The 24,106-nt window shown below is 33.9% G+C and overlaps 1 protein-coding gene across 1 annotated transcript in view; it reads right to left on the bottom strand.

Moving 5' to 3' along the window:
• Positions 1–1,329: 1,329 nt before the first annotated feature.
• LOC149536466 (uncharacterized) overlaps positions 1,330–24,106 on the bottom strand; it is a 156,302-nt gene continuing 133,525 nt past the window's right edge. The window contains exons 2-11 of the mRNA XM_089806296.1: positions 14,711–14,938; positions 14,507–14,614; positions 6,954–7,270; positions 6,519–6,685; positions 5,396–6,414; positions 4,886–5,164; positions 3,565–4,758; positions 2,779–3,336; positions 2,204–2,674; positions 1,330–2,129 (exon numbers count right to left, since the gene is read on the bottom strand). Coding sequence (XP_089662422.1) covers positions 1,425–2,129; positions 2,204–2,674; positions 2,779–3,336; positions 3,565–4,758; positions 4,886–5,164; positions 5,396–6,414; positions 6,519–6,685; positions 6,954–7,270; positions 14,507–14,614; positions 14,711–14,938 — 5,046 coding nt within the window. The 3' untranslated portion in view covers positions 1,330–1,424. The remainder of the gene's footprint in view (positions 2,130–2,203; positions 2,675–2,778; positions 3,337–3,564; positions 4,759–4,885; positions 5,165–5,395; positions 6,415–6,518; positions 6,686–6,953; positions 7,271–14,506; positions 14,615–14,710; positions 14,939–24,106) is intronic.

Genomic DNA, 24,106 nt, shown 5'->3' with positions numbered 1-24,106 from the left:
CACTATCACTCTATCCGTCTCTTTTCACCATGAAGTGCCTATAAATGAACACTACTCTCATTTTTAACATCCTAACTATATTTTATTTTATTCTATCAATCATAATCTCAACTTCATCCTCTCATAAGAACCAACGTTCATCACTCCTCAAAGCCAGATAAATTATATTTAAAGTACAATAATTTTGACTTTTATTATTTCTTCAATTTTATTGATTTCAAAAAGATCAAATTCATATATCAATAATTGTAACAATTCAATATTTCTCGGTTTGATTATGTGTGTGTTTTAGCATCAACATTTTGGATCACACTACATGATCCATCATGAGGATGAAAAAGTGCAGCACTGGAAATAGTTATTAATTCCCTAAATAAGATTTATAATGAGGCTATCACCAATATTGATGTTGGTGTCATGGTGTCTACCCATGTTTACCTTACAAAAGATGACCAACCAAGTTGGAGAAGTGGGTTGTAGCAGGACAAAATTCCAAAAGTCAGAGGTGGCCTACTGGGTCAGGAGATGGGAAATCATGAACTGGCTACATTTTGAGCAGGGTGGCGCCAACCTTCAAAGCAAGAAAAGTATTCGGAATCAATAGAGCATCCCATGTGAAATTGCCTAGGTTTGATGGGTAGAATGACTTAGTTATTTGGAGCAGATGGTTCGAGCACTTTCTAGTCCTGCACTTTCTCATCCTCGTGATGGATTAAGTAGTGTGATCTGAAACGTTGAGGTTAAAAAACGCACAAACAAATCTAAAAAAGAACTTGCTTTACAAATAGATTGTGAAAATCTAATAATGCTAATTGAATAATCATTTTTATCAAAATATTTAGTCTATTAATCCTAAAATAAAATAATTATTTTTATTAATATTTGCAACACATTTCAGTATTTAAAATGAATCCACATTAGATGTGTTCATTTTATTGAAAAATAAAATAAAATAATTAATCAATTCTTTATATTTTAATTTTTTTTTAATAGTTAAAAAAATAATTTACAATGAACAAATTCTTATAATTTATAAAATTTTCATATCTAATGTTTTCAATATATTTTAATTTATAAATGTTATAATCTCATGTAAAACTATATTAAAAAATTAAAAATATTAGATTTTATATTAAATTTAAATTTAATTTATAAATGTTACAATCTCATGTAAAACTAAAAAAGACAAATAAATTCAGATTTTATATTAAATTTAAATTTGATTGTCTTCTTAAAATATTTTAAAACGGTTTTCTATGAAATAATCAGGAATTGGCCAGACGGTTTTATATCCAATACTAATATCATTCTTAAAATATTTTAAAACGCTTTTCTATGAAATAATGAGGAATTGGCCAGATGGCTTTATATTCAATACTAATATCTGATGTAAGTGTGATTTGAGAGATGGTCATTGCTTTCATTTATACATGATTCTGAGAGCATTCTTTACACAATGCATATTTTTCGCATACAATGCATTGAAATCTTACGCCCGCCTCACCGCATAAACTGCAAGTCGTATAAATCCTTAGTCGGAGAAGAGGATGTTGGGAATGATGTTTGGGATGGATGATTCCATCTCTCCATCTCCCCTCCACACTTTTCCCAACTCCTCCCTTTTTTACCTCCTCCACAAATATTTCCTTGCTATCTTCTTCACCGTGACAGAGAAGTTCCGCCACTTCCATTCCCCTCCCACTTACCACCTCGCCATTTCCATCCACCACCAATATGCTCATCCCCTTTCTACCATCCCAATCTGCACTGGCAAGGCCCAATACCATTCTTCTGACCTTCACTATCCTTTCGTCTGTTCCCATTCCATGCATTAAGTCATTTCGCAAATGCTCAACACGCCGCCAAAATTTGTATACATCGGAGAACGGGAGGGTTGCCATGCTACACATCTCTGACTCATTCAATTCTTTTATTAGCTTTTGCCAAGCCACGTCATCACTTGGACCGTCATCACTTGGACCGATGTAGCTGTTACCAACATAAACGACCTGCCACTCCATTTCCAGCACTGTCAAAGCTCGATTCAAGTCCGGGGCGAGCTCCATCATCTTCTCAGCTGAACCCACGCAAACCATCGTCATTGCTCCACCATCCATCCTCTCCTTTGCCTGTCACAAACAACTCAAATATCATGTTATTATAGCATTGCTAAGAGAAGGGTTACACTCTGATTTTAACTCACCTTGCTTGGGAGAGAGTCCAGATTTCGAAAGACGAATTGCAGAGTAGATGAAGAATTGGTTTTGAATGCATCCCACTCTGCCTTCCTCAGCTCTTCTTCACGCGCTTCAGAAAACGGATACGCCTCTTCCCCCCACCTCTCAATCGTCGCCATCGCATCTTTGTTCGAAATCCTCCCCTTCTCGTCCACCACGCAAACGCATGGTTTTTCATAGCCAACAAGAGAACGTATTCGGTCTTTTATCAACCATGGATTTGGTACGACTGGCCACGGAGCATTGGCAGCCGCTCTCTCAAACTCCTCCCATGTGTTTCCCAAAGGAATTGGAACCCAGACAACTTGGAGCAGATGGTTATGGCTCTCTTGCATCTTCACATACATTTCTTTCACGGCCGAGGTCCTCAATTGAGTTCCATCAAGATATGTGACGAGCAGCAATATTAATTTTCCTTCTAGATCCGCAATTTTAACCTGTAATTATTATTCTATATGACAATGATAAGCTGCCCTCAAACATTTCCATCACAATTAGATTGAGACTGAGTTTTAAAAACAAAATTATTCGAAAACAATACCTGATGATTATCCTTGAGCAAAAGGTAGTCTGTTTTTTCAGTTACCAGCAATTCTCTCAGCAATTCAATATTGCTCTCTCTCGGAGTGTTTGTGAGGAAGGCCAGTCGATGCAGTACATAAGACATGTCTTCCCACGCTGACAAGCATTTTAGGCCCTTCTGTTCTAATTGATCAGTGCTACGGAAAACTGAAATGCTCCAGCTAGTCTCAAAAACAGCAGATAATTGACGACAGAAAGAGGAAGTCCGGGAGTTGTCAGGTGTATAAGCCAGGATTCTGAAAGGCAACTTAGATGCTAATGATTTATGATGGCTCCCAACATATATGATTTGCATGTCTTTTGAAGTAAACTGCAGCTGCTGCAAGTTCTTCCCTAATGTTTTCCATTCGTGGTGAAGATGGTCGTATATTGAATCGATGATGAGGATGACAGGAGTTTGTGGTTGGAGTGAGGATGAATGGAAGGGGCGTTGATGAGCGTCAAGCAGAAACCCTTCCTCATCAAATATCTTTGACAACACCCCTTCCAACTGCAAGGCCCTTTGTCCTTTTCTACCCTGCAATTGCAACGGAATAACGATATACGATGGAATGTCATCTAAACTTTCCAGCAAAATCAAAGTGACTACTCAAGTTATTTAAGCCACTTGTATATCCTGGAACTGCACATATGTAGCCAAGGCGATAATGGAATGAAATCTTAAATTTCTCATTAAATTAACTATTCGATCCAAAATCAAATTTATTAAATTGCAGCGCTAAATAATTGAAGTTACAGCATGTACCAGAGGGAAGTCTGTTACCACCACCAGGTTCCTTTCTCTGCGGCTTTTTGTTTCCATCCACCGCTCTATCATTTTTTCACTGTGCACAATGTCGAGGCGCCATAAGCTTCTGATACTCGCCGCACTCTCCACCCATTCACCACCCAAACTTTCACAGTTGGAAAGGTTCAATCTTGTTAAAGACCGGAGAAGATGGAAATCATCAGAAAGCATCACTAAATTAGAGCATCTTGATATATCTAATTTTTCCAAACAGCTAAGATCGCCAAAACGGTCTGGAAGCTTGCTTAAACTATCACACTTTGAAAGATCTAGATATTTCAGTGCTACAAGGCAATGGAAATCACCGCACAATTCCTCCAGTTTACGACATCCTGATAATTCTAAGGTTTCTAGTGAACCGAGTTTCCCAAAACCTAGAGGCAGCCTTAACAACCTCTTGCAATTACTCATTTCTAATGTTTTCAGTCCTACCAGGAAGTGAAAGTCGTTGCACAGTTCTTCTAAGCTCTCACAATTTGCCAAGTATAAACGTCGCAGGCAAGTGAGCTCACCGAACCTGCTGGGAAGCATATTCAAACTAGAACAATTTCGTAATGAAATGCCTGTGAGTTTCGTATGTTTGCAAATTTCTTCTGGTAGTTCACTCAAACTTGAACAACCCTTAAAATTTATATAGGATCCCCACACAGACATGCCTCCAATGCTGTGGGAAAGACATGTCAGACGTTTGCACCCATCTATTTTCAATGAAGTTAGAGACGTTGAGTTTTCCAGTCCAGCTGGGAGGGAGAGCAGACTGGAACATTCGCTTACATCCAATGACTGCAATGAGGGAAGCTTTTCCAAATCGCACGGAAGCTCTTGCAAACTCCAACAAGATGACAGGTCAAGCACAGTTAGGCTGACCAACTCCCCAAATCCAGCTGGCAACTGCTTCAGATTATAACAAAAACTCAGATACAACTCTTCTAAACATCGGAGATTGACAAGAGATTCAGGCAATTCTGTTAGGTCTTTACAGCCGTCGAGTCTTAACCTTCGCAGATTATGCAAATTTACAAAGCACTGTGAAATTCCGTCTGTATTGCAATGGATCAAATCCAGCTCCTTTAATGAACGAAGATGCCCAATTTCAGCGATTCCATGTATTCTGAGCCCTCTCAGCTTGAGCACGTTTAAATTTGGAAGGTTCTGCAATGACAATTATGAAGGTTATTTCACAACACATCACTATTAAAGAGAGAATTGGGAATATAACGTTTTTTTCATATCTTTAAGTACATAACATTAAAGCGAAAATTATTTCATGATCACTTGCCATGGAGGGATTAACAACGCTATCTTCCTTAAGATCTTCTATTGACAGGTATCTCAAATGCTTGAGGTTGAAGACACTGATCCCTAAATTGAGGATCCGCCTATCAACATGAAGAAACCTTAGCTCCTCAAAATGCTCGCGGCATTTCCCTTTCACACTTGCCACCGCATTCATATAAAATACTCGCAGAGAACGGCTCGTGGCATCTAACTCTTCTGCCGATATAATGGAAGGTCTATTGTTATCTCCCATATATATTCCTTTTACCTGAGAAACATACTGTTGAGATCTACACATTTTTAGAATTGATGTAACAAACAAAATGCTTAAAATAACTAGAGTAAAGTGGTTCTATTTTATAAAGTTTGTGCTTAAATTAATTAAACAGAGTGAGAAATATACGCCTTCCTAATAATTTAATTTTCTCTTTTGAGATTTAATTTTAGTTGTACATGCATATACATGTTTTTGTTCTGTAGATTTATCATAGTAATAAAAATTTAAACATACCTCTTTATCTTGCAAGGTTAAAGAAAAATTATCTACATTTTTCAGTCGATTGTGTTTAGATTTATTCCGGCCAGCTGTTAGAATAAGATCATGAATCTTTATCATTTTATCTTCCCTTTTAATGAGAGCTCCTTCTTGAAGACATTCCATTTCTTCCTCTCCCACAATACATGCAACAGTATCCCACTTCCAATCATAAAAGAATGAACATATCTCAAGGAATGCGTCCTGAGCACTTGATTTAAGCCATTCATAAGAAAATAAAACCCTCTTCTCATCAAAACTGTACCTCTCGCTGCCACCAAAATCTTCTCCAGACTGTAGCCAATCAAGTACTCGTTCATAAGCTTCAACAATGTTCTTCCGTTGATGAATATAACCTCCAATGACTTCTAAAAACAGAGGACAGCAACTGCATTTCTCCGCTATCTTCTTGGCCTGAGGTCTTTCCTGCGATAATGAGTCTTTTTCTCTTTTTTTGTCAATTTTTCTGCATAAAACTTGAAGGGCTGCATCATCAGAACGAGGTTTCATGTGATAGAGTTTGCTAGGCTCCACTCCACAGTCTTCAGTTACTCTCGAAACAACAGTTTCTCTGGCTGTCAAAAGTAGCCGAAGTTTCTTTGCACTTGTGACATCTTTGGGTAGAAGCTTTTCCAATGGTTCTGTAAACAGAGCATTGTCAATATATAGAAATATCAATTCCTTTTCTATCATATCTTTCAAGCTCTGGCGTCCACTTTCAAAATCTCTTACAGATTGTTTGGTGGCAGTCAAATCCTGCAAAATTGAAGACTGCAGATGTTCAATGTTGGGATCTTCTTTCAAATTCTGAATGAGAGTAACTTTGGAATATTTCCATCCCTGAAGTTTGTCCTTGAGAGAGGCATAAACTGCATCAGCAAGGGTGGTCTTTCCAGACCCTCCAATACCATATACAATCACTGCTGTTGTTGTTACACTATCATTATCCCAGTCTAGCTGTTGAATAACTTCTTCAATCTTCTCTCTTATTCCAACTGCAATGTTATTAAAATATATGGAATTTCAGAATATGTCAATGTAGCGCCTCTTGCGCTTGGCAAAATAGAAGTTCCAAAACAAGTGGTTGGTGATGTCTTACCTGCATCACTGTTGACAGGGGGAATAGGGGGTGCACTGACTGCCTGAGTGCTTTGTATTGCTTCCAAAGTAGAAGCATTTATTTGTAAACTAAGGAACTTACACATGTCATCTATGTCCCTGCTAAGTTTTTGAAACTCTTGTCCATCTGTTGACGCTTTGAACACCCTTCACAGTCCAATCAAAATTTAGTTAAACTAAGTGAGAAAATTATAGTTGGGTGCAAGGAAATGATGGTGGAAAGAAGACAGATGAAGGATGATGTCCTTGATTTAATAACAATATAAAATTAAAATTAACATCGCATTTATCTTTATATCAGAGAACTCAAAATAGTGTGCAGAAACTTTAGGAAGGAATTATAAAAATTAAACAATCTAAAATAAATATTTGCATGCAGAAAAAATATCTATTCTAAGGTAAAAAGGTTATGTACCTTTCAAAAATTCCCTTTTGTTTTTTTTTAGAACAGCATAAGATAGCTCCATTAACAATTAAATTTATTGATTCCTTCAATTTCATATGCAGTTCTATCTTCAAATTAGGAAGGCGTTGGAGTTGGAGTATTATTTTGGCCAAATCGTTCATGGACTTGAGAAGTCTGAAACATTCTTTCTTATTATTTTGAATACTATCTACAATTTTTAAAGTTGCACTTATTACTAAAAAGCCCACAGCAACCCAATGAACATTTCCAATAGCATTTAACACTGCTATGCTTGTTTCATGTTTGTCTCCAGAATATTCTTTCATCTGCAAAATTAATATTAAAGTGAAATCAGATAATAAAATCTTTACATCTAAGCATATTTTATACAAAACTTTCTTTAAAAAAAAATCAAATCCTCTCTTCCTTGAATCTTTAATAAGGAATTACACTTACGTTTCGAAAATATAAAGAAATAATTTGACATATAGAAAAAATGAAATTAAAGATCTATTAAGAAATTACTAGTATAAATACATTTAATAATAACATGTTGCTATAACAACAAACACATTTCTAAATAGATATGTTTCATGGCGGACAAGATCTACCATCCATCACCTTCACCAAAGTTTGTACTTTTAACATTCAAATCCTTTGGCCTATATCGATGTCCACAAATTTTATAAAGAGGAGAATTGCATTGAACACCACTATCTCGTCTTTTTAAACTTGAACATCAAGTATTCATCTTGATATCTTCCTTTTTCCTTGATCTCCCTTTTAACTGAATGCCATGTTGTGAATGTCATGCTAGTAATTTTTCACCTAGAGATTCAACTACGAATAATCTACCAACATATAGCCCTTTCACACAGATCTCATCATTCTACGAATGATCTTTCCATCAGCTTTAATTGATTCACATATTGTAGGGAAAATAGATAAGTTCATGATGCATATGTTCAAAACTTGGGTGTGCCTAATCCTTGGGTAAATGAGCAAGACCGAAATTGAAATTGAACGAAATCAGTTTGAGAGCGAAAATGTTGGGCTTGCTTGACCATATTTTAGAAAAGAACCGAACATTCCAAGCTCAAGTTCGTTTGAGAGAAAATAGGCTTTCTCAACAAGCTTAATTATAAGATCAACTAACTAAGCTTGCTCAACAATAAAATTTAAACGAAGGTATGGGTATGTTCGGAATCAGCAGCGCAGCCCACATCTCTGCTCATGAATCCTCGTAATATGACAGCCCCATTTAAGAGACAAGCTATAAGATCTGCACTAACAACACAATCCATGGAAACATAAAGATAATTCCTAGTCATCCTAATCAAGAGCCAAATGAGATTTGGAGTGCGATTCCCTAGTTTCAACTTTAAAAAATATATTTTTCAAAAAAATATCACCTTCAACATTTTCTCAGTATTACAGATGATTATGAGATCAATGATGAGCATTCCATCGTTGAAGTTAATCTTTGGAAAATAGTGCAAAAGAGTGGTATAAATGCCTACCTAATAAACAATATATACGAATTGGACATGAGGGTATTTGGATTATTCTTGAGTTGACTGCAATAAAAAAAGGCATTAAGAAATCAATGTTAAAGTTTGACAAGTTCATCGCTATGGTGAACAATGTACCACTTCACTCGAGGTCCAATGATCCTATGGTTTTTTCTCTTCTATAGTGATGCCTTTGATGACTATCCTCTCAGCCTGAGACAAGCCCTCAAACATTGAGACATGCATATGCAGTGGCTGTAAACATTAAAAGTGGTACGAAGGCCTCATATAATCATAATACATATAAAGAGAGTTATGTAAAATTTTCTCAACCAAAGAGATCAGTCAAGCAAGCTTAAAAATGGGTGACACGTTAGACGAGCTTATGGGTGCAAGGTGATTAGGCAACATACGGATTTTCCGAACAACCAAAAGCCGCACTTATCAGCTAAGCCTTACAACTATGTCTAAGCATTTGAAGGAAGATTAGTAACAAAGGTTAGAAAGGTAAGACCCTCCACAAATGACATCAAATAGAGAGTATTAGTCAGAAACAGGGAAGTGGTAATCAATCTAACCAAGCCTTGTTGGAGAAGTCTAGAAAAGTGCTGCTTATTCTAATGTAAAAGGGTTGGTGATATATTCATGTTGAAACTGGGCTGTAAATAGAAAGGTATATGAGAGAAGAAAATCGATTTTATGTTCACAAAGTACAAAAGAAATTTGAAGCGAATACTAGGAAAGTCAGAATATCTTTACAAAAATCAATCTTCAATTCAATTGAGTTTAAATAAAATAAGAAATCAATGCAAAAAGAATATAAAAAAAGCTTTCAAGATTGTGACTAAATTTATTTAGTTAGTAGTCAATCTTTGTAATTTATTTCTAATGCATATGTTATTTCAATGCATGAATCCACTCTTTTTCCTACATATATCCCAATGCTGATGGTTTTGGCTATGAGCCAGTTAAAATATAAGTTCCTTTGGATGAACTTATGAATATTCTAGAACATAGAGTATGGTGTTGTCTTATGTTTGTTCAAAAAGTAGTGGAAAACCTACTAGTTCTTTCAGTGTTCAATAGGCTGATGCAAACAATCAGGAAATTCCAAAAAACTACTTGGGCACATTTCTATATAAAAAAATGTATAATAATCAAAAACATTCTTTCTAGTTTTGTTTTGTTGGTTAAATTAAGAGGTTGATTTTTAGTTGGATGTCTCTAGCAATGTTATGCCTCCAAAAGATTACAAATCAATTAGATCTTAAAAATAAAGTTAGTCCTATATAAACTAATTTGCTATGGATTCAAGGGTGATTTAACTCAGTCATTTTCAATGCTATTTGGGATTTGCTATGGGTTCAGAGTAAATTTATGTGATAGTTATTATCAATCTAATCTACCTTGGTAAATATTTCCATCTGGATATCATTGTCGCCTATTGTCCAAAAAAATGAGTCGTGTTATTATCAAGAAAATAGGGTACCTCAATTACAAATGGATCTCCCTTTTGCTACCACTTCATTGCAAGGCAAAAATTTTAAAATGTGTAAACAAAAGGGGATGTTACAAACAATAGAAGATCATGAGAAGACAATCAACCATATGATTTATTTGAATGAGAGAAGTGATCACTTTGTAGGGTATTTTTATGATAGTACATGCAACTCATTTGACTATGTCTAGCATCCTTGAGATGTTGCCTTAAAGAAAAGTGGTTTATGGACCATGTTCTTTGTTAAGCTTGCTTCAAAGAAGGTTTTAGTGCCAAAATTGTCCTAATTTCTCTAGTTCTCCCCTAGTCTCTCATAATGACATAATTTCAAATTTTCATTAATGCTAATGTTATCATGCACAACAAATATTTTTTACTATGAAACATTGAATTTAGGACTAAAGTATTGTATCAAAACATAAAATCAAATTCTTAGGTGTATCAATAGACCTAGAGATTGTAGCATCACAAGTAAGAGTTGCATATACAACAAAAGGTAAAATATTTAGAAGATGTAGGAATGTAATTTAGGACATTATTGACCAGTTTAAATCTTTTGATATCTATTGGGTTGATAGACTATAAAATATTTTGAGATCTTGTGTTTTCTCACTAAACCTATAATGTAGAGATTTTTAACAAGGTCAACATTACTAGTTAATATTTAGAGTTGGCAAGTTTTTTATGATAACGAGTAGCTTTATAGTTTTCCTAATAATTTGAAAAGCAAGTGATTAATAGAAACAAAAGTTTGTTTTGAGCAAAAATGATAAAACTAAAGATAAATACCATTCTTAGGGGGTTTGTTGTGCTAGAAAGATCCTTTGATGGGGTTAACTAGTGTAAAGAAAGCAATAAATTTGTCAAAGGAATAGATGTAGAGGATGTAAAACTTGGCATTATGATATCAACAAGAATTCTCTAGATTAGTAAATGACTAATAATAATAGCTAGAAAACTTCTAATTGCATTACTAAGGAGGTTTAGACATTATTTTGCATGATCTTCTAATGATCTTAAGGTTCATAAGAAGACCTCTTTCAACATATCTTTTTTTTGTGCAGCCTAAAAGAAATCATTTTCAATAAAAGAAAATACTCTAAGTCCTACATTAACTCCACAAATATAAAAAGAATGAATGAACTTGTAGGATGACAACCTTATTCTACCCGTTAGTTTTTCTTGTTGGGTGTCTACCCTTCTCCCAATAAAAAAGAATGGCTTCATCAAACTTTGTGGATTTTGGGAATTGGAACATCAAGTCAATTATGCAACCTTATCATTGTATTCCATATATGATTTCAAGTAAATAAATTTACATCAAGTGCAATATAATTTATGCTTGCGCTTATTATATTGCACCTCTTGATTATTTTCACATGATCACTTATAGCATTTTGGCTAAATCATTTGGTCATTATGTTTACTGTTAAGGACAACTTATGGGGTTTATTATTCTCCCTTAATGCATATGTCATCTAACACATGCACATGTTTCTATATTATTTGTGGCTTGTCACATGTTAGCTATGAACAAGGTTATTGATATAATCATAACTCTTAACAACATTTTTTTCTTCTCTCCAACTCATAGCACTTTTTCAATACAACAAATCAAAAGGGCATATCATGTCATTGGTACTATATGATTGCTATGATCCCAATGACTAGATCACTATGATGGATCTTGTAATACCTAAAAAAAATATCATGTGAGATCCTTTATAACCATGCATCACTTATATTAATAGATGTCCCTTTGTAGCCATATTCCTTATAGGTTCCTCCACAATCAATTTTTTTGTGGTTCACAACCCTTATCACATTTTCTACTTTTACTTCTTAATATTTGACATTGTCAAATTATTCTTGTTAATTTCTAATTTAAACATTTATGAAATACTATTAATGGGTGTGTGTGCTTGCAAGCACTAAGATAAAGCATTGATGGTAAGAAGCATGATTTGGATCGTCCACATATATATCCTTACTAGAGTGTGCTCTTTAATTTTAAGTTGACTACTTGACTACACTAACACATACAATAATACTAGGAAACATGTAAACCAAAGTAAGGGATTGAAGGATAAAATATTGCATGCTTGTGACTTTCTCTTTGACCTTTCAACTCACTTTGGTTGTTTGTTGCAAATATAATGACTAGAATGCAATTTATATGTTATGGAATAAAATTTGACAATTAATATTAGCCTAGTTTCACACATCCCAAGAATCCACAATTGATCTACATTTTTCATTTCCCCATTTCCAGGATGAATTTGTAGATGTGAAAATGGCCAAGTATATAATTGTAATGAAAATTTCATCTCTTAAATTTCTATATGTTCAAGTTTAATATGCGGCCCATTTTGAGACACTTCCTACTAGATTTTACCTTCCAATGTGAGCGAAAAAACTTTCAAACTTATGATAGGTTATTTTATTAAAGAATAAACTCTAATTCATTTTAGACTTATCAAAGAGGGGTTTGGACATGATGCAACATTATTACAAGACCATAGAATCATCATTTAAATCATTCAAAATAGGCTAGGCATTTGCATGGATGTCTAAGTAGTCTTCATGGTTGTAAGAAGTATTAAGTCAAAACTAAGTACTTGACTGAAAATAATTACCCTTCACCAAAGATTTAAATATCATGAATATACTTCCAATATAGGTTTTGATAATTAGGGTGAGTAAGAAACTATAGACTAGAAAAACTTACATTCAATACTCAAGAACATTGAAACTATAAATGATTGATTGATTCGAGAAGTAGAAGATAATTGCTTTATTGCAAAAATAGCATGAAGCTACCCATTGGAAAAAAAAAATCATACTAATCATCACCTAATAGAGTGTGAGAACAAATTAAAATGACAAATAACATATTACCTTTAGAATTTATCTCGCATTGAACTTAGAACCAAGTAGGTGGAATTTTTTTCTTCTTAATACTTATTTATGAAGATGCTTTATCTTTAAAACTTTATTTAGCATTAGAACTAGATACTCTAATTAATGTCAATGTAATCATTTCCATATTTTAATGTTTATTAATTTAAACCTTGCTTAGTCTATCAAAGTTTTATCTTCATTTCTCATACTTATTTCTATTTTTTCTCAAAACTTCTGCTAACCAAATTGTTAATGTTTAATGTGATTGTTGTCATATATTTAATGTTTATTGTTTTAAACTTTACTTACTATGCCAAGTTTTCATGTGATATTCTCACACATGTTTCTTAAACATCTTTCATAACAAATTCTTTAAGTATTATACATATTTGGACCACTCGTGCACTAGCTTTTGTTATCCCCAAACATAGACCCTTAGTCCTTTGTTAGGAAACTTTGTGAAAATGCTTTTGCATATAATGATTTACACAATGTTTAGGAACATAAATGATCTTCTTAATGTTCATTGTACTCAGGTGTTATTCACAAAAATAAAGCATCAAGACTTCCTAAGAAGTTACACATCCTAGTAATAGTCCAACTCAAACAAGTATTATTAAAGTGCTTCCCCTAATATTAAGTCCATTTGGCTTGCTAGCCCATCTTAAAAACCCTTGAACAAGTGGCACGTTTTATTTTCTATTCTTTGTAAAACCTCTTCAACTCATCTATTGGAAGTAATTGTGCTATATTTACCAATATTATCAGGATTCAATTGTGTCATTTTCTTACAAACCATTTGTTATAAGATCCATCTTAACAAATAAGAGAGAAGATTTACAGTATCAAATTATAATATTTCACTAGAACTATTTATTCATATTTCATAATATAATTAGGTGAAAAATGTCAATAGTTGCATACTGCATTTCGATAACTAATAGCTCGATAGAAAATCATTGGGTCAATAGTAGTTCATTTTTTGGGGAAAAAAAAAAGGTTAGAAATTAGACAAATTGTGCAAGTTTATTGGTCCAATACTGCACCATTATTGGGAAATTTGTACAAGAGCTACATGATAATAAGAACACTTATATAGAAATATTGGATTAGTTATGCATATTTTTTCATTGTCTAAGCAAAAGAATAATAGTGCAAAAGAGACCAAATATAAAACTACACTCTCAAATAGTTATTTTTGCTCCTTAATGCTTAATAATTTGTAAAAGGAACATTATTATTATTCAAAGCCAAAGAAAATAAATTTAGAAAATTGGTCACACACAAAAATAACTGAAAAAATAATTGATATAATTTTAACTCTATAAATGCACTAAATTGAATATAATAACTATGATACACTTCCTTTAAATGTTAAATAAAACCTCAGAATTCATGACAAATAAATTCATTTAAAACATTGCTCAGAATTTCAATTAACGGCAGCTAAATTCTTAAAAAAACAAATATTAAATCTAGCAAAGGCGTCCCAGCCTTTATTAATCACACTTGTAGGAATCGGGCATGTTACTATGCTAAGGTCACAATGAATATGTACAAACGCAGGAACCCCCATACCAACAGTGTATAATAGTTCCCCTTTCAAATTTCTGTGTAACAAAACATGGAAATATGAAAAAGACTGGGTGTACCTGATTTGCAATCAGTTTCACATTTGTAGACACCTGATCTGCTAAATTGGAAGCATCTGATGCAGAGGGGAGCTCACCCAATCTCTCTGGGATTGGATTCCTATTTTGCTGTAAATATATACGCGAAAGACGCTTTTCAGTAATATAATACAAGAATACTTGGATGAAATCAACAACAAAGGGCATATAAGATTCATGATATACCAGCTGAGCGCCGTAGTGAGCTAGAAGACCATCGATTTGCTTCACTAATTCGCCGAGATTGAAGTCTGGTTTATCTGCATCCGTCGTTAGAATGTTGTCTATGATTTGGGAAGGAGTAAGAGCAGAGGACGAAGATGAGGATGTTGCACTGGAAGACATATTGAAAAGAATGACAGAAATTGCAGGAGATCTCGCTGATGAAATATTTGCCTTGTGATTTGGAGAAGTCTGGGCGAAAGAGTCCACTTAAAATGTGTTAAACAGTGAAACGTGACACGTTCGGGGCAGCTTCGGGAAAAGCGCGTTGACGGTCACGCGAATTGTAATCAAACACGAAAGCGCGTCGGAGGGAATTATTGAAAGGAGAGTGATTTGAAACTTCGATTAAAAAAGGAAGGCTAGCGGAGAAACAGTCAAAGTGGTGCAGTCAAGGCAATTTCGAAGAAAGGATGTTTAAGTACAAATATCAATATTCAAATTTATTCCGAAGAAGCTTGTCAGAGGGACTTGAAGGACAATATAGAAGGGATCTAATAAGAAGATTTCTGATTATACGAACTTACTCGGAAGAAGCTTGCTAAAATGAATTGATGGACGAGATAGAAGGATGTAAGAGGACGATTTTGATAAGAAAATTGTAGGAAGTTGCATTAGTCTTTATCATGGCACAAAAAGAAAAAATAATAATATACAACACTTTTATTTACTTCTAAAAAAATATGTTAGAGTGAATCAATAGAGAATTGAGAAAGGGGCTTATAGAAAACGAAATTAATAAGCCTTCTAAGAAGATTCTTATTTCATTATTGACACAAACAACAATATATTATAGGTCAAATTTATTATGTGGCAATGATTTGATTTACAATATAAATGGTTTCAAGAGAAATTTAATAGGAACATTTATTCATAGAATTGCTAGGGATTTCTAAAGTCATTTTATCCCATCACTCTAGAATCACATACTCTAATCTTGAATTCTTTTTTGGCATTACAATAATTTCTTCTAACAAAAGTAGATTAGTGAGCACAAAATAAATGTGTACATTAAAAAAAATGGTCTTTGACATAAGGAAATAAGCTATTTTATTTTGTGGGGGTTAGATGGAGTCAAATAAATGAATAATCAATGTTGTCAAAATATAGATAGTTATATAAGAAATAATAATTAATGGACGATATTATTTAATTAAATGATTAAAGACAATGCTAATTAATATATATAGTAAAATTATTGTGCTGCTGAATGTGAATATATTCTAGAGGATTATATACATATATTAGAATCAAAATATATTATTTCAGTTGACTTCATAGTTATGTATCTAAATCATGATATGAACTTGTTCAGTAAATATGAAATAAAAAAGTTGCACGAGGGTGTTAGCCCTTAGTACAATTAGAACTAGTGCATTAACAACACATTAATTGCAACTAACACATTCTCAGCAGAGCAAAGCAACCACTTCTTGCCTCTACCAAAAACACAATATAAACCAAAGTATTTCAAGCCAAAATTTAAGCTAACATTAAAAGTGCACAAACTGAAAGTTAAAGTAAATTATGAGCCATGTGAGGACAATAAAAGTAACATATTTTTTTAAAAACCTATCAAATCCCCTAGGAATGTCATAAACCATATAGAAAAAAACATAGAAGTCCATAACCATTAGATTTTAGAATCCCCTCCCAGTTGCTTGGATGGGACTGTAGAGGCCCATTCCTCCTTGAGAATTTCAAATAACTCCTTGTAGTCCTCATCAATTTTGGCTTTCAAGATCATAATACTTACCTATATCATGCATAGGGTGACAAAGAAGGTGCACATCACCTTGATGGAATTTTTTTTTAATTCATGCATATGTCTGTTGATACCTTCAACATCCTTCTTCGGCTCTTTCACAACAACCTCCAATACTGAAAGATGGTTTTTGAAATTACTTACCATGTCACCAATTTTAGGGGTTGTGAGGTCAATCTTTGGTGCCTCGTGAACAACAACCTATGGGGGAGGGGATTGGAGGTAGGGCTTGAGCCTGGAGATTGCGGGTGAAACTAGGGCTATGTGGGAAGGGGGGAGAGATTTCTTTTTTCTAGTTGGAAGAGTGGGAAGAGGAATCATTATTAGCTTTGACAATAGAGTCATTTGAGTCAATGGAATCATTCCCCTTCAAGGTTTGTTTACACTTTTCCTTGGAAATTTTGTTGGAATATGAAATTAACTATTAATCATCTCTTGGGTTTTATTTTGTGGGTTGTAAGAAACATAGATAGTTAGACAATTATATTCCTACTAAGCTCTTAGAAATTTTCTGTTTATTTGGTGACAATTCAAAATAACTTGATAAATAAGAAACTTCAAATATTTACATTTTTTTTTAAATGATTGTCTAGTGCTTCTCGTGTGGTCAGAGAAGTGGAATTAATGATGCTAGTTTTTTTGTTTGATTTGAATATAATTATGAATATCAATAAATTTAATTAGTAATTGGAAAGCAATAAGGAAAATTTTCAAATGGTCTATATGTGCAAATATAATTGAATATCTTTTTATACATAAACAAACTTCTAAACTATGATGATTTGTTCGCATTCTACCTAGGAAAAAAGTGTAAGACAAGGTCATTCAACTAAATATTTATTTTTCATTTATTTTGTAATTAAAATTATCAAAATTGTATCTATGAGGATAAATAGGCACCAAATGACATGACATAAATCAAACAACCGCAATGAATAAACTTGTCTAAAATGAACCAATTTTGTCTATGATAAAGTAATGATGAGAGTTAATATCTAAGCATGATTATTCTCAAGCACACATAAGTTAAATGTAATAAGTATATGACCTTATGAAACATTCAAGGGTGAATATTATCTTTTCGATTAGCCTCATTATGAATTTTCTATAAAACGAGGATAAAATTTACAATAAGCATAAACATTGGTAGGGTGAATGTAAGCATGAGAGCATTAGGGATCATGTATGCCCTCTTCAATTAAATAAACCCATAGGGTGAAATTGATTGAAGGAGGGTCTTATTACATACCAATGATAAAAAAAACAAGCATAACATAACTTATTAATAGTATATGCATTGTAGGATAATCATAATCATAGTCATCATCAATCAATAACAAATCATAAGCATGTGAGAAAATATAGTTGTACAATTATAAATAAATAAACACATTTAGATAAGCATAGTACTAGACAAGAAATTGAATCAAATAGAGTTGTATTTCCTAGAAAATATGCATATTAATGGTGGTGTGTTCCTCAATATCAAAGAGCAAGTGCACCAAGATGGTGTACAAAAAAGTGGACACCATGAAAAAAAGTGAAAAGTACACAGCGCGGTCATGTTATGTGTACTTTTCATAAAATTCAAAATTTTTTTTGGCTCGTTAGCAAGCAAGCAAATAATTTTTTTTAAAAACATCAAAATAGACATAACGCGATCATATTTTTACTTACTAAAAATGTGATCACACTTTTATTAGTGAAAATAAATTTTACTTTTGCCACAAGTTGGGTCATTTTACATGCCCAAACTTTGCAACTAACAGAGGTGGAAGGGTAAAACTAAGCACAAATGTGATCAGATTTGGCTCCCTCAACCTCCAACTCATCTTGTTTGTCGTCAATCTTTGACGGTGCCTTCACAAAAAGGCTAGTTATCTTTCATTTTGTTTTTTGTATTGTATGTTGTATTATTTAGGTTTTTTGTATTGATTTATATTTTTAATAATCATTTGATAATCAAATACATCTAGACCCAGTAAACATAAACGAAACCAAAACTTGCCTCCTGCCAAAGGAGTAAACATTAACTCTGAACAAACACCTCAAAATGAACCACAAAACCCTTAAGGGAAAGCCCTAAACACATAAAACCCTCAAATGGTTGACCCTGAACAACCACCATTACATCTAGGGCCTCCACTAATCCCATTATATCATGTAAAATCTAGTCAAGAAGACCTTGTTAAACATCTCACAAAAAATAGTGCCAGAATAACTAATTTGGTTGTTAGGTTGAGGTCTTCTAATCTTGGTCACCACTCCACCCTAGCTAACACAATAGAAAAAATGGCCACTAGTGCCAATGAGGTGACTAAGGAGGTGGCTAAATGGGGATCATGGAGGGATAGATGTCATGCATATTATGCGGATGGGTTATCCTATGATCAAGTGAAAGATAAACACATTAAAAAAGGTGACATATGTTCTCTTTTCACTAATCTTGATACTAGCCTGAGCCTAGAGGAAACCACCCCTCAATTTCCTATTCATTTGTGTGCTCATAGGGGGATCAAATCATCTTTTCGGGATAGGTGGTGTATGGTGTTTGACCAACCACCCTATAATAATAATGAGGTGCACATATTTTTTTTGAGAAAATTATATTATGAATCTTCGGCAAGAAGCCAAATTACTTTGACTTCCACTAGTTCCAAGGTAGAAGGAAGGGATTTGCATAGGATAGACCCGATGCTCGTAGAGTCATCCAGCCAAAGAAAAGGAAGTGTCTAGCTAAAAAACCTCTATTCATGTTGTGCTCCCCACATTTGTGAAGGGGTTTATGGACTTACAAATTCTTCATGCAGTTGCATCATTGATTGATGTCATCATTGAGCATGACACACAACTAGTTCTAGGAGGGGATACATCAACTCCATCGTCATCAGATGCTCCACCAGATTCATCCTATCCTAGTTGCCTCCTCCATCATTAGATATTCCATCTGGCTCAGCCCCCCAACCCATCCAGCATATGTGCGTCAGTTTCCATAGTTTGTATGATGGGCTAGATACTTATGTGAATGAGGATGGATGGACATCCCATTCATGCATACATTGCAGGAGAAGATGTCAGGCATTTAATGTTAAGAAAGTGGCCCTTAGTGATGGTCTGATGACAATGGTGTTTTCTAGAGAGGTGACAAAGGTTTTTTTATTTTCGTTTTGACATGTTATTAATTAATTTCACCTACAATTGATAAAATTAAATAGATTTATATTTAAGGAAGAATAGATATTGATACATGATATTAAGATATTTGATTTTTTTTAATTTATGCATATTGTAGGGTGCATTAGGTGATAGGAGTACACCCTGCAATATTCATTCGAGTAGATGTACATGGGTAGCTCAACCACATGATGTGAGCAAAAATTATTCATTAGAATAGAATAATGTTTGAAAATATTAATTCATAATAAATATGTATATTTAATTGGTGTCTTATAGGGCTTGTCTGTGAGTCAGGCATCCCAAATCGATGATGTAATGCTTTTAGCCATTGACTTTGGCTTACAGAGTTTTGCAATATCATAGCTTTCACTCTTCTTGTTTACAATCTTAATATAATTCATATAGTATCATATTTATTTATCTTATGTTGCTTATGCTTTTGTTAGGATACCCTACCTACCTTGAAGTCATCAAGAAAGAGGAATAAATCATCAAGGACACCCAAACAAAGAAAGGTAAATAAATTCAATTCTACTATATTTGTTTAAAATACATTATGATTGAAGACGATTAAATTTCTAGTTTATATTGATGAATGCACTTGGCTTGTTTGTTGTAAATGCTTGCAGAATGAGAGTCGATGAATGCACTAGATGCCATTGATGTTTAGGAGATGAAGAGGTAACATTCTCATAATTTATTTAAGTTGCATTCTTATTTGTCCGAAAATATTAGAAATCAAGTTCCTTTCTGAGAAGATGTCATATGTTATGACTTTTCACATATGAAATGGTTCCTTTTTGAGTGGATGTCATATGTTATGATTTTTCAGTGATTCCTCCTGACACTATTGGACCACCATCAATGGTATGCATTAGTTCTATATATTCACTTTAGACATATGAATTTAAATATGATTGCATGCATTTGTTCTTCTAGACTTCTTGTTGTTCACTTGAAAGTGATTATTGTGTTTTACCATTTTACTCAAGTATTTAACATATATTATATTTTTCCATGTAGGTAAACATCGCAACACTTTCATCAACCAATTTGTCTCCTACTAGCACAATAGTCCCAACTTCATATTTGGTATGCATTTGTTCTTTATTCCATGCCTCTTGTCTTTTTTTCTATGTCTTAATTATAATTGATTGTGCATTAATTTTATTAATCTATGAGTCCTCCCCCACAACATACCCTAGTATGATTGGTGGATTCTCTACATATACAATTTTCTAAGAGCTTCACTTGCTCAGTTTGGAACCCATTACCTTCATCATTCAGCCCTAGTGTAGAAGAACGAGATGAGGTAATAAACACTCAATGTAAATTAAAGCCCTCTTTTTAGTTAATTTGATATTATTTTTGGATAAGATATAACTTCTAAGATTTGAATTATTCTTCTGCAGGTGCAAAGTGAGCCAAACAGTGTTGTGAAGAAGCTTCATTTGATGATCCTGCTTCATCATAGATTTCAATAGATGCATATTATATATATAAATTGGTGTGGTCATTTAATGACCAATTTTTGTATATATTTGATATTTGTAGCATGAATATTGACCTATGGATGTAATGCAAGGTAGGAGAATCCCCAAAGGAGATGTCCTAGCCTTCAACAAATAACCACACATCGGAATATAAACAATAACACATAGATTTAGATCCAAAGTAGTGCCAACTCTCATAATAGAATCATAAGATATACATCCAACATGAGCGGTTGTAAGGCCTTACAGACATCCAACATGCACAGTTGTAAGGCCTTTCGAGTTGCGTCCATATACAAAAAAACAAATCCAACACAAATCCTAGCTAACCAAGATTTGTAACATATAGCAATCTAGTAGAAACCTTTCACAAGATCTAAACTTGTGCTCGCAAGCCACCAAACAACCTCCTTGTTTCTAAACCACATCTGTTAGCTCTTCTCAAATTATCTATCTCATCTACTCATCTATTAATTATTTGGCATCATCATTTTTACATCAACCCAACCTCTTTATATAGCCAGCTAAGCCACTACTCAACTAGTCAGGCAATTAATTATAGGTTCAACCTTGGAAGAGTAAACCAAAACTATAGAAAATATGAACAAAATTAGATGCTAAGTTATATTTAGGTCCACACATGACCCAAGAACTTGAACCTAAGAGGTAAAGATGTTATGCCATCATACGGAACCACACAAGATGAAAAACTCCACACGTTTTGTGGAAACTAGCTAAAAATTGATACCCGAGGAAAATGACAACATCTCCCAACTTTGGATGAATTAGGACTTGTGCTCTTAGCTGTAGGTATTATTTTAGGTTTTTCTTAAGACCCTAAGACCACAAAGTCTCATTCCTTAAGAATCAATGGCTACATGATACACAGTTTAATTGCAGAAACAAGAGAAAATTTGTTGTTTTTGATGCAAGATTGCTTAGAGCCCCAAGATGCTCTTGCATAACTAAATCACAAGACCACATAAGAATACACACACTTAGACATAGGTCCATGTTATATCCCACTATCCAAATCTAAGAGTGTGAATGCCAACTCCCTCGAATCAAAGCTCACAAATACGACCTCCAAAGTCTGCCAATAAATCATAAATACATTACTAATAATCACCAAAATGGATCTAACTCCAAGAAAACAACTCCAAACTTCATAATTTCTTAAGGAAAGGTTCCCCAATATGCCTCAAAAAAATCCACAACTGCACAAATCATAACTCCAAAAACTTAAGCACAAAGCCCCTACATACAAGATTGTTGACTTCTCTAGGATGCTCCTGCATTAGACACCCCAAGTAAAATGAAAATATGTTCTTAATAGTTGGAGGAATATCTTTTAGGGTTCAACATATAAAACCTAAACTAGTTATTTACATAAATTTCCTTTACCACATCAAATTGTACACGCTTTCCTTTATTCTTCTTCTACAAATGTCATCTTCACATATGTCTTTTGTGCACAACAAGTTTGCTTTCTACGTTGATCTTTACCCCTTTCAAATCCTTCAACTCAACTTGGCTGCCAATAATCACATTCCTCCTATCAAGTTCTTCATTATGGAAAGGAATCAGGTAATGCTTCCTATCACCTTTCTCAATACTAATCACATTCTTGACACAATCATGCACATCCATGCAATTATACTGCCAAGTTCTACCAAGTAATATGTGACAATTACTCATGTCCACAATATCACACAACACTTGATCCTTTTACTTACCAATCTGGAAATCAACAAGACATTACTCCCTCACTTCCAAAACATGTTCATCTTGTAACTAGCCAAACCTATAAGGACAAGGATGTCTTATCCTCTTCGAACCAATTTTTTGAACCATCTCTTCAGTAACTAGGTTATCAATACTAACACCTTCTACAATCACATTATAGATCTTACCAGACTTACAACGAGTCCTAAACAAATTCCTCCTTTGACAAGGTTCTAGTGTCCTCTTTCTAAGCAAAACTCTTTGAATCAAAAAGTTTTCCCTATCTTGCTCGGGCTCATTCACCAACTCTTCAACCACTTGGACCACAACACTTCTTCTATCACTAGCCTTAGGACATTCATAATCTCTATGTTCTTCTTAATGAAATCTATAGAAAGTACCCTTAAATGCACCTTTGTATGTCCTCTTCCTATATTCAATGAGTTTTGGTTCATCTGCAATAATTTGTTTGTTCTTCACCAAGTGATCATGCTTCTCCTTTCCTCGAGGATTACCTTGATGTCTCTTCTTCAGCTTCTCTTCTACTCTCAAAGCATACTAGTAAGCATCCTTAAATGAAACAATATTCAACATACCAACCTTATCCTTAATATTAAATCCCAGACCATTAATATATCTAACCACCTTCTCCTTAGTTAATTCTCTATGTCCAGAGCAAATAGTCAACTTGTAAAACTCCTCTATATAATATTTCATAGTCATATCCTTCTACTTCAAATTTTGCAACTTCTTAAACAACTTAAGTTCATAATCAATAGCAATGAACTTATCCTTCAACTTACTATGTGCTAACCTCACTCTGAGTGGATCTTCAATATCCTCTAACTCAAAGTAATCTTCCAATTCACTAATCCAATCAAGCAAGTCTTCAAGATTCAAAGTACCTGAGAAATTAGAAACGTCCTTCTTGTGCTTCATCTACAATTGAGCTCTAGATCTATCAAACTGACCAAACCCTATTTCCCATAGGTCACTCCACATGATCAGTTCTACCTCCACTAATTGATCCAGCAACCTCAAAGTCTTCAGCAACTTCCTCATAAACATCTCCAATACCCATATGCCACGGTAAACCACCTATAGCACTTACAATCTTAGTAATCATATCACTCTTCATTGGCTCCACCTCATATTAGAAATCCTCTTTAACCTTCTCTAAGATCTTCACTTCCACAACAT

This window comes from Cupressus sempervirens, chromosome 10, assembly GCF_028749045.1.
Source record: "Cupressus sempervirens isolate cs-2001-9-10 chromosome 10, ASM2874904v1, whole genome shotgun sequence".
NCBI classification, from domain to species: domain Eukaryota; kingdom Viridiplantae; phylum Streptophyta; class Pinopsida; order Cupressales; family Cupressaceae; genus Cupressus; species Cupressus sempervirens.
The sequence above is the reverse complement of the archived record's forward strand: the minus strand, read 5'-3'. Positions and strand labels throughout refer to the sequence as shown.